This window comes from Lithobates pipiens, unplaced genomic scaffold (assembly GCF_037356315.1).
Source record: "Lithobates pipiens isolate NorthernLeopardFrog02 unplaced genomic scaffold, aLitPip1_a1.2 Scaffold_18, whole genome shotgun sequence".
Taxonomy (NCBI): Eukaryota; Metazoa; Chordata; class Amphibia; order Anura; family Ranidae; genus Lithobates; species Lithobates pipiens.
The window spans coordinates 399625398-399637419 of NW_027507758.1; the positions used below are offsets into that span (position 1 = coordinate 399625398).

Below are 12022 nucleotides of genomic sequence, written 5' to 3' on the forward strand. Positions count from 1 at the left end.
CCCCCTTCTCCTTCAAGTTAGGGGCCTAAAGTATACTCCCAATATTATTTTACCCATATGCCCTGTAGACACGACCGGTTTTCCCGTCGGAATAAACTCTGAAGGTTTTTCCGGTGGAGTTCCGATGGAATTCCGCTGAAACTGTTTTGCGTACATACGATCACACCAAAGTACAATCGTGAAGAATGCAATGACATACAGCACGTACCATGGGATTAGAAAAGGGAAGTTCAATAGCCAGTAGCCAATTGCTTCTGTCTCATACTTGCTTCAGAGCATGCGTCGTGTTTGGTCTGTCAAACAGCATACAGATGTGCTGTTTTCACGATAGGAATTGGTTTCCCATTGGAAATATTTAGAACATGTTCTATTTCTAGGTCCGTCATAATTTTTGAAAAAAAAAGTCAGATGAGGCATACACATGATCGAAATATACGATGAAAAGTTTCTGTCTGACTTTTTCTGTCAGGCATTCCGTTCGTGTGTACGTGGCATTAGCATCATCCCTTTAGAGCTCTTTTGCCCTGAAATCTCATGTTGCCTCTTTTTGACCATTATTTGTGTACATTACAGTGTTTGTTTGGAATGTTGGCTCTTCTCCATTTATTACTCCTTTAGTAAAGTTAGAATAATCAATGTGCTTAATACAGCTAATAACCAAATAAAAAACATGAATTGGTAATATAATCAAGTTTAACACATTTTTGTTTTCTCCGTTGTAGAGCCCGTATAATTGTAATGTCAGTATTGATGTTGTAAATGAAACAGCTAACATCCTGCCTGGCTATGAATGTATTTTTAACAAGGTAAACTTTTTTTCAATGTTTAAATGTGACAAATTAACATTTAAAGTGGAACTCCAAGAATTCAGCTGCTTTGTAAAATATATGGGCATATTATGTGTTAAGTCAAGAGCAGTGCATGATACCTTGTGAACTTATTTCTTTAATTTACATCTGACAGTTTTATTGCGCTCCAGAAGGATAGCTATAGCTACACTCCAGAGCTCTGAGAAGAGAGATGCTATCTCCTCATACACCACTTCTGCTCGACCCTCTGCTACCCATTCACAGAAGCCTTCGTATTTTGTGAATAAGTTCAAATAATACAAAGCACTCTGCGATTGGGCAGGGGGAGGAAAAGGGCGGGCACAGCAGCTGCATGTGACTGTAGTTGCAGCAGGTGAGACCGTGGGTCTAGCATAGGAGTTCTGGAAATGTAGTGATAGCTAGCCTGCCGAAGCTCCATAAAATTATCAGATGAATAAGTGGACTTAACTCATAGTATGCCTGCACATTTTAAAAAGTCACTCATTTCCTTGAGTTCAGATTTAATGTAATAAATGTATATATATGTATTCATAGTTTATCCTAAAATTGCTGGATAGATTTGGCAGCTAAGACCAAATGGTGTTAACAGTGGATATAAAAAGTCTACACACCTGTTAAAATGTCAGGTTTCTGTGATATAATAAAATGAGACAAAGATAAATTATTTCAGAATTTTTTCCACCTTTAATATGACCTATAAACTGTACAACTCACTTGAAAAACAACCTGAAATCTTATATGGGGGGGTAAAAATAAAAAAATAAAATAATGTGGTTGCATAAGTGTGCACACCCTCTTATAACTGGGGATGTAGCTGTGTTTAGAATTAAGCAATCACACACCTGCCATCATTTAAAGTGCCTCTGATTAACCCCAAATAAAGTTCAGCTGTTCTAGTAGGTCTTAAAGAGGAAGTAAACCCTGATGAGTTTACTTCCTCTTTCATTCCCTGCAAAGGCAAAGCATAATGGACTACTATGCGCCGGTTTGTTGTTCAACTGAGTTGTACAGTTTATAGGTCACATTAAAGGTGGAAAAAGTTCTGAAATGATTTATCTTTGTATAATTTTTTTACACCACAGAAACACCTGACATTTTAACAGGGGGGTGTAGACTTTTTATATCCACTGTACATTCTAACCATATTTCAGTTTAATATGCTTTTTATTTTATATTTGCTCGCCTGCAGTATTACGTTTAAGCGTGCAGTGATTTTTTTTTATTGCAGATTCGAAGGGTATCAGTAAAGGGGTTTTCCCCTCTTCGCATGGCAATACCAAATCGAGACACACGATCATCTGAGAAATCAAAAGGAAGAGGGCATGGACAAAATCATAATAAAGAAGAAAAACATGAAAAAATTGATAAAAAAGAAAAAAAAGAGCATGAAAAGAAAAAAGAGCATGAAAAGAAAAAAGAGCATGAAAAGAAGAAAGATCGCTCCTCTGAAGAGTCTGAAGAAGACCATAGGAAGAAACCTAAAGTACCACCAAGTCGGCCAGGGTTTGAAATTTCCAGAGTACCAGAGGGAGAAAAAGTAACCCAACATCCAATAGTTACAGAGAAAATTACCAGGCAGCCTGCAATCCAACCGCCTACTCCATTCATACCTGAATTGCCATCCTCTTCACAGTCAGCTGCAGGTCCACTCACACCTGAGCTGTCAGGGTTTACATTGGCACCACCAATTCCAGACTACAAAGGGACTCCGCCCACCATTAATGAAACAGTTCTAGATTTTCCAGTGCTGCCTCCTCCGAATACTCCAAAATGTCCTGGTAAAGTGTGGAAGCCCTTGTTGATTATTCCAAAGTTTGCCACAGAGGAACCCTTCATTATTGGAGGTCTGATACAAGCTGCTGATGATCTAGCCCCTCCAGAAGATCAGAATCAATCTAGTAATCTAAACACAAACAGTTTGTTTACCAATGAAGACCTGCTCTCTCTCCTTGACTTTTAATACTCACAAAAGCAATTTATTCACAAGAGGTCACAACACAAAAAGCTATTGAATAGCTTTCATATGTGTTAGGAAAATTCTGTAACAATGTTTTAAAAAGTGGCTGTTTTGCAACTGAATTAAATAAATGTGAAATTATCACATTTACATTACTAATTTCTTAACAAAAATACCCTGTACTGTAAGCTGAACACCATATCTTCAGCACACTTTAGCTGACGTGAGAGCGAGTTTGTGTTTGTGTGTGTGTGTGTGTGTGGTGCGTGTGTGGTGCGTGTGTGTTTGTGTGTGTTTGTGTGTGTGTGTGGTGTGTGTGTGGTGCGTGTGTGTTTGTGTGTGTGTTTGTGTGTGTGTGTGTGTGGTATAACTTTAAAATCACTGACGGGTTAAGTGAATACCATTTATTTTCTCATTACAATGGCATCTTAAAGTCGGCAATCTGAAAGTGAACGTGTCTCTAATGTCTCTAATGTATGTGAACATGTTTTCCCTGAAGTTGATGTGTTGAAAACAGAAAATAATGGGCATCACAGTTTGTTGTGATGGGGCTGTGTAGCCATAGACCGGTCAGGGTGCCTATGCTGAACTTTGTCCACAGCCAAAAGCATCTACAATGGGCACTGGACCATTGAGAAATGGAAGAAGCTGGCCTGGTCGGATGAATCAGGTTTTCTACATCATGAGGATGGTCGGGTGCATGTGCATCAATTATTTGGGAAAGAGATGGCACAAGGATGCAGTTTGGAAAGATAGCAAGCCAGCTGAGGTAGTTTGATGCTTCGGGCAATGTTCTGTTGGGAAAACTTGGGTACTGCCATTTACTTGACACATACCACCTACCTAAACATTGTTGCTGACCAAGTACACCACTTCATGGAAATTATATTCCTTGATTGCCTCTTTCAGCAGGATAATGCACCCTGCCACATTGCAAAAATTGTCCAAGAATTGTTTGAGGAACACAACAACAGGTCCAGGTGTTGACTTCACCTCCAAATTTTTCAGATCAAAATCTAATGGAGGATCTGTGGGATGTGCTGGGAAAACAATTCTGATCCATGGAGGCCCCACCTAACAATTTACAGGATTCTGCTTCTGAAGGCTTGGTATCAGATACCACAGCATACCTTCAGAGGTCTAATGGCATCCATGCCTCAATGGGACTGTCATGGTGGCAAAGGGGGTAGATAGTTATAAAGTAATGGCTGATCGGTGTGTGTGTATATACAGTACTGTGCAAAAGTTTTAGGCAGATGTGAATAAATGCTGTAATTTAATTGTTTATTTTTTATCAATTTACAAAATACAAAAGTTAATTTTTTTTTGTAGAATCAGGTGTATGATCAACCAATTATACCAAGCAGGTGCCAATGATCATCAATTTCATATGTAGGTTGAAACACAGTAATTAACTCAAACAGAAACAGCTGTGTAGGAGGCTTACAACTGGATGAGGAACAGCCAAACTTTGCTACGAAGGTGAGGTTGTTGAAGATAGTTTCATGTCACAGGTCATACACCATGGCAAGACCGAGCACAGCAACAAGACACAAGGTACTTATACTGCAGGGTCTCTTGCAGGCAAAGATTTCAAATCAGACTGGAGTTTCAAGAGGTGCAGTTACAGCTGTTTCTGAAGAAGCACAAAGAAACGGGTAACATTGAGGACTGTAGACACAGTGGTCAGTCAAGGGAACTTGATGCAGCATATCAAAGACACATCATGCCTACTTTCCCCATACAGAAGAAATACCTCTTTCTAGGAAGCAATTCTCTATCACCGCCTCTTTCAAGCCTAGACGCTGAATCAATCCCAGTATATTTCAATTTGGACACTGAGCAAGAGATTTATTAAAACGGGGGAGTCCAAGATCTGGTGCCGCTCTGCACAGTAATCAACCAGCTTCCAGGTTTTACTGTCAAAGCTTAAAGCGGGAGTCCACCGGGGACTCCGCGTTTTTTTTTTTTTTTTAAAGCCAGCAGCTACAAATACTGCAGCTGCTGACTTTTAAAATAGTGACACTTACCTGTCCAGCGCGCCCGCGATGTCGGCACCCGAAGCCGATCTCTAGGTCGCCTGTCGGGTCCTGCCGCCGCCATCTTGGGTATGGGAATCAGGAAATGGAGCCTTTCGGCTTCATTTCCCCGTTCCCTACTGCGCATGCGCGAATCGCGCTGCGCAATAAGGACGCTCCCCGCTGCCTCTGGGATCTGTGTGTTTCCCAGCAGGCAGCGGGGCACTTGCGGGAAGGGGCGGGCACTTGCGGAAAGGGGCGTAAGTTACGCCCCTTTCCGCAGAGAGCTATCCCGGAAGTGGGTGCAGTTACCTGGATTATCCAGGTAACTGCACCCCCCTCCCCCCTGAAAGGTGCCGATTGTGGCACCGGAGGGGGGGAGGGTTCCGATGAGCGGAAGGTCCACTTTAGGGTGGACCTCCGCTTTAATTGAACACCCTGAGGTTAGAAGCTGGTTGGCTACTATGCATAGCTGCACCAGATTCTGAGTGCTCCAGTTTCAGGGAATTTCCCCCTAATGCTGCTTTCACACTGAGGCGCTTTACAGGCGCTATATCGCTAAAAATAGCGCCTGCAAAGCGCCTCTCCTCTCACTCCAGTGTGAAAGCCCGAGGGTTTTCACACTGGAGCAGAGTGCTGGCAGGACGTTAAAAAAAAAAAAGTCCTGCAAGCAGCATCTTTGAGGCACTGTAGGAGCGCTGTATACACTGCTCCTAAATTGCCCCTGCCCATTCTGACACCCCGCAACTACGATCTCGGTAAAGAGTCTCCGGCTGATCACAGTGTAAATAGGAAGAGCCGTTGATCTGCTTTTCCTCACTCGTGTCTGTCAGAGGCGAGTAGAGGAGAGACGATTGGCTGCTCCTCTGACAGGGCGGGTCTGTGCTGATTGATTATCAGCGCAGCCCCCCCCCCAGGATGCCCACACTGGACCACCAGGGACGCCACCAGACCACCAGGGATGCCCAACACCAGGTATGCCACATTAGACCACCAGGGATGCCAGTTACTGCCCACAATGGATGCCAATCACTGATTGGCATGCATTGTTTGGCACTGATTGGCATCCATTAGTACAATACAATACAATGCCACCTATCCATGCCCATCCGTGCCGCCTATCCATGCCAATCCATGCCACCTATGAGTGCCAATTTGTGCCACCTATCAGTGCCCATCTGTGGTGCCTATCAGTGCCACTTCATTGGTGCCACCTCATCGGTGCCCATCAGTGCTGCCTTATCAGTGCAACCCCATCAGTGCCCATCATTGAAGGAGGAAACTTACTTATTTACAAAGTTTTACACTGATACCCCCACACCACCACCACTACTGCACTGATAACCCCCACACCACCACCACTACTGCACTGCTAACCCCCACACCACCACCACTACTGCACTGATAACCCCCACACCACCACCATTACTGCACTGATATCCCCCACACCACCACCACTACTGCACTGATATCCCCCACACCACCACTAGTGATGGCCGAACGGTTCGCCCGGCGGTCGTTTCGCGGCGAATTTCCGACTTTCGCCGTCCGCGGGTTCGAACGCCTTTTTCCGTCGTTCGCCCCGGCGGACTTACGTGTTTAATGTATACAAGAACTTTAACCTTTCGTGACACGTTTATCATGTGTTACAGGACAACCAATTGAGACATGACAGCTCATGGACACTTGGACATTCCCCCTAACCTATAAATACACCCGATCCGGTGGCCATTTTACATTCTTTCTTCTGTCACTGTAGGGAAAGGATCCTGTGTGGAGTAGGGACAGAGAAAACGCTAGCTATTTGGTACACAAAAGTTCTTTTCAGGACTGGTATAGGTGTTAGGTCAGCAGCCTGAGTTTCTTTTGTCAGTTTAGATAAAGGGACAGAGCGCTGTATGCTGCTATTTTAGGGACAGCTCAGCCAGATTAGTCTTTCTTCATCATCATCATCATCATCATCATTAGCTGTTACTATCAGGTCCACAAAAGAGCTGTTCCAGCTAATCGTTCCAGCCTACTCTTTTTTGCCAATTTGTATAGGGACAGGCAGGAAGCAGTGTGTCAGGCAGTGAGGATAATTTTAAAGACTTGCTGTTACTATTAGTTCCACAAAGGTTCTTTTCAGGACTGGTATCAGTGGTACGGTAATAGGCTTGTACACGTATAATATTCTTTCTTCCAAATATAGAAAGAATATTATACTTGACTGCTGCCCTTCTGCTGCAGTCTGCTAATCATTCACAACTCACTTGTTCCACAAAGCTCTTTATCAGGACTGGTAACTTGGTCTGTCTAGGGTGCTACGGTACATAGGCTTGGGTGCGGTACAGTCTGCTGTTCTGTAAGGACCGCTATCGGTCCACAATACATAGGGTTGCCGTGCACTACTGCTGACCGCTGCCCTATACTGCAGCAGTCCTTCAGCGGTATAGGGACTGACGCACAGTCTGCTAAACACTAATACACAACCTGCTTGGTCCACAAAAGTTCTTATAAGGACTGGTAACTTGGTATAGGGTGCTACGGTACATAGGCCTGAGTGCAGTACAGTCTGCTGTTCTGTAAGGACCGCTATCGGTCCACAATACATAGGGTTGCCGTGCACTACTGCTGACCGCTGCCCTATACTGCAGCAGTCCTTCATTGGTATAGGGACTGACGTACAGTCTGCTAATCACTAACACACAACCTGCTTGGTCCACAAAAGTTCTTATAAGGACTGGTAACTTGGTATAGGGTGCTACGGTACATAGGCCTGAGTGCGTTACAGTCTGCTGTTCTGTAAGGACCGCTATCGGTCCACAATAGATAGGGTTGACGTGCACCACTGCTGACCGCTCACCTATACTGCAGCAGTCCTTCAGCGGTATAGGGACTGACGTACAGTCTGCTAATCACTAACACACAACCTGCTTGTTCCACAAAAGTTCTTATAAGGACTGGTAACTTGGTATAGGGTGCTACGGTACATAGGCCTGAGTGCAGTACAGTCTGCTGTTCCGTAAGGACCGCTATCGGTCCACAATACATAGGGTTGCCGTGCACTACTGCTGACCGCTGCCCTATACTGCAGCAGTCCTTCATTGGTATAGGGACTGACGTACAGTCTGCTAATCACTAACACACAACCTGCTTGGTCCACAAAAGTTCTTATAAGGACTGGTAACTTGGTATAGGGTGCTACGGTACATAGGCTTGAGTGCGGTACAGTCTGCTGTTCTGTAAGGACCACTATCGGTCCACAATAGATAGGGTTGACGTGCACCACTGCTGACCGCTCACCTATACTGCAGCAGTCCTTCAGCGGTATAGGGACTGACGTACAGTCTGCTAATCACTAACACACAACCTGCTTGTTCCACAAAAGTTCTTATAAGGACTGGTAACTTGGTATAGGGTGCTACGGTACATAGGCCTGAGTGCGTTACAGTCTGCTGTTCTGTAAGGACCGCTATCGGTCCACAATACATAGGGTTGCCGTGCACTACTGCTGACCGCTGCCCTATACTGCAGCAGTCCTTCATTGGTATAGGGACTGACGTACAGTCTGCTAATCACTAACACACAACCTGCTTGGTCCACAAAAGTTCTTATAAGGACTGGTAACTTGGTATAGGGTGCTACGGTACATAGGCCTGAGTGCAGTACAGTCTGCTGTTCTGTAAGGACCGCTATCGGTCCACAATACATAGGGTTGCCGTGCACTACTGCTGACCGCTGCCCTATACTGCAGCAGTCCTTCATTGGTATAGGGACTGACGTACAGTCTGCTAATCACTAACACACAACCTGCTTGGTCCACAAAAGTTCTTATAAGGACTGGTAACTTGGTATAGGGTGCTACGGTACATAGGCCTGAGTGCAGTACAGTCTGCTGTTCTGTAAGGACCGCTATCGGTCCACAATACATAGGGTTGCCGTGCACTACTGCTGACCGCTGCCCTATACTGCAGCAGTCCTTCATTGGTATAGGGACTGACGTACAGTCTGCTAATCACTAACACACAACCTGCTTGGTCCACAAAAGTTCTTATAAGGACTGGTAACTTGGTATAGGGTGCTACGGTACATAGGCCTGAGTGCGTTACAGTCTGCTGTTCTGTAAGGACCGCTATCGGTCCACAATACATAGGGTTGCCGTGCACTACTGCTGACCGCTGCCCTATACTGCAGCAGTCCTTCATTGGTATAGGGACTGACGTACAGTCTGCTAATCACTAACACACAACCTGCTTGGTCCACAAAAGTTCTTATAAGGACTGGTAACTTGGTATAGGGTGCTACGGTACATAGGCCTGAGTGCGTTACAGTCTGCTGTTCTGTAAGGACCGCTATCGGTCCACAATACATAGGGTTGCCGTGCACTACTGCTGACCGCTGCCCTATACTGCAGCAGTCCTTCATTGGTATAGGGACTGACGTACAGTCTGCTAATCACTAACACACAACCTGCTTGGTCCACAAAAGTTCTTATAAGGACTGGTAACTTGGTATAGGGTGCTACGGTACATAGGCCTGAGTGCGTTACAGTCTGCTGTTCTGTAAGGACCGCTATCGGTCCACAATAGATAGGGTTGACGTGCACCACTGCTGACCGCTCACCTATACTGCAGCAGTCCTTCAGCGGTATAGGGACTGACGTACAGTCTGCTAATCACTAACACACAACCTGCTTGTTCCACAAAAGTTCTTATAAGGACTGGTAACTTGGTATAGGGTGCTACGGTACATAGGCCTGAGTGCAGTACAGTCTGCTGTTCTGTAAGGACCGCTATCGGTCCACAATACATAGGGTTGCCGTGCACTACTGCTGACCGCTGCCCTATACTGCAGCAGTCCTTCAGCGGTATAGGGACTGACGTACAGTCTGCTAAACACTAATACACAACCTGCTTGGTCCACAAAAGTTCTTATAAGGACTGGTAACTTGGTATAGGGTGCTACGGTACATAGGCCTGAGTGCGTTACAGTCTGCTGTTCTGTAAGGACCGCTATCGGTCCACAATACATAGGGTTGCCGTGCACTACTGCTGACCGCTGCCCTATACTGCAGCAGTCCTTCATTGGTATAGGGACTGACGTACAGTCTGCTAATCACTAACACACAACCTGCTTGGTCCACAAAAGTTCTTATAAGGACTGGTAACTTGGTATAGGGTGCTACGGTACATAGGCCTGAGTGCGTTACAGTCTGCTGTTCTGTAAGGACCGCTATCGGTCCACAATACATAGGGTTGCCGTGCACTACTGCTGACCGCTGCCCTATACTGCAGCAGTCCTTCATTGGTATAGGGACTGACGTACAGTCTGCTAATCACTAACACACAACCTGCTTGGTCCACAAAAGTTCTTATAAGGACTGGTAACTTGGTATAGGGTGCTACGGTACATAGGCCTGAGTGCGTTACAGTCTGCTGTTCTGTAAGGACCGCTATCGGTCCACAATAGATAGGGTTGACGTGCACCACTGCTGACCGCTCACCTATACTGCAGCAGTCCTTCAGCGGTATAGGGACTGACGTACAGTCTGCTAATCACTAACACACAACCTGCTTGTTCCACAAAAGTTCTTATAAGGACTGGTAACTTGGTATAGGGTGCTACGGTACATAGGCCTGAGTGCAGTACAGTCTGCTGTTCTGTAAGGACCGCTATCGGTCCACAATACATAGGGTTGCCGTGCACTACTGCTGACCGCTGCCCTATACTGCAGCAGTCCTTCATTGGTATAGGGACTGACGTACAGTCTGCTAATCACTAACACACAACCTGCTTGGTCCACAAAAGTTCTTATAAGGACTGGTAACTTGGTATAGGGTGCTACGGTACATAGGCCTGAGTGCAGTACAGTCTGCTGTTCTGTAAGGACCGCTATCGGTCCACAATACATAGGGTTGCCGTGCACTACTGCTGACCGCTGCCCTATACTGCAGCAGTCCTTCATTGGTATAGGGACTGACGTACAGTCTGCTAATCACTAACACACAACCTGCTTGGTCCACAAAAGTTCTTATAAGGACTGGTAACTTGGTATAGGGTGCTACGGTACATAGGCCTGAGTGCGTTACAGTCTGCTGTTCTGTAAGGACCGCTATCGGTCCACAATACATAGGGTTGCCGTGCACTACTGCTGACCGCTGCCCTATACTGCAGCAGTCCTTCATTGGTATAGGGACTGACGTACAGTCTGCTAATCACTAACACACAACCTGCTTGGTCCACAAAAGTTCTTATAAGGACTGGTAACTTGGTATAGGGTGCTACGGTACATAGGCTTGAGTGCGGTACAGTCTGCTGTTCTGTAAGGACCGCTATAGGTCCACAATAGATAGGGTTGACGTGCACCACTGCTGACCGCTCACCTATACTGCAGCAGTCCTTCAGCGGTATAGGGACTAAGAGTTTTGTCACAGGGTCATTTAAAAAATGACATGCAGAGGAAGAGGCAGGCCCTTCCGCAGGGGTGGTAGGGGTAGGGCAGGAGCAACAGGCTTGAGCCAAAGTGGGAAGTTGCAGAAGGTGCGTTCAATTACTTTAAAGGATGCACCAGACTTGGTTGAGTGGCTCGCTCAGCCTTACTCTTCTGCACCCTCCTCATCCTCTCGATCTGCACCCTCTTCTTCACTCTCTGCTATGTGCACCCCCAAAGACACTACCACCAACAACACGACCACCACCACCACCACCACATACCTTCCGCTTGAGTCACTGGAATTATTTTCCGATCCATATCAAGAGGACATTTCTGATGCGCAGCCACTCTTGGTATTGGATCAGGAAGAGGAGGTAGCAACAAGCGCTACTCAGCAGTCTGACGCCAGTACCCAGATCAGCCCAAGGAGGAGGTTGGTCCCCGGTGTTGCTGCCTACTCTACTTATAGCGGTGGGGAAGGTGACGTTGATGATGACGTGTCTAGTGATGTCACGTGGGTGCCCACAAGAGAGGAAGAGGAGGGGAGTTCAGAGGGAGATATGGACCAGCAGATAGGGAGGAGAAGCAGCAATGACTTACATTGCACAGCAGGGACAAAGCAGACTGCAAATGTATCAGGAGCGAGTCATCGACCATGTACGGTCACATCTGGCGCTCCCAGGACACCGGCACATGGCTCCGCAGTGTGGGCTTTTTTTAACGTGTCCGCTGCTGACAATAGCGTTGCCATCTGCAATCTTTGCAGTCAACGCGTTAGTCGCGGTAAGCCCAATACTCACCT

The 12022-nt window shown here is 46.0% G+C and overlaps 1 protein-coding gene across 1 annotated transcript in view; it reads left to right on the top strand.

Annotated features, from left to right (window-relative positions):
• LOC143988363 (T-kininogen 2-like) overlaps positions 1–2933 on the top strand; it is a 42467-nt gene extending 39534 nt beyond the window's left edge. The window contains exons 9-10 of the mRNA XM_077487879.1: positions 723–806; positions 2059–2933. Coding sequence (XP_077344005.1) covers positions 723–806; positions 2059–2790 — 816 coding nt within the window. The 3' untranslated portion in view covers positions 2791–2933. The remainder of the gene's footprint in view (positions 1–722; positions 807–2058) is intronic.
• Positions 2934–12022: the final 9089 nt, after the last annotated feature.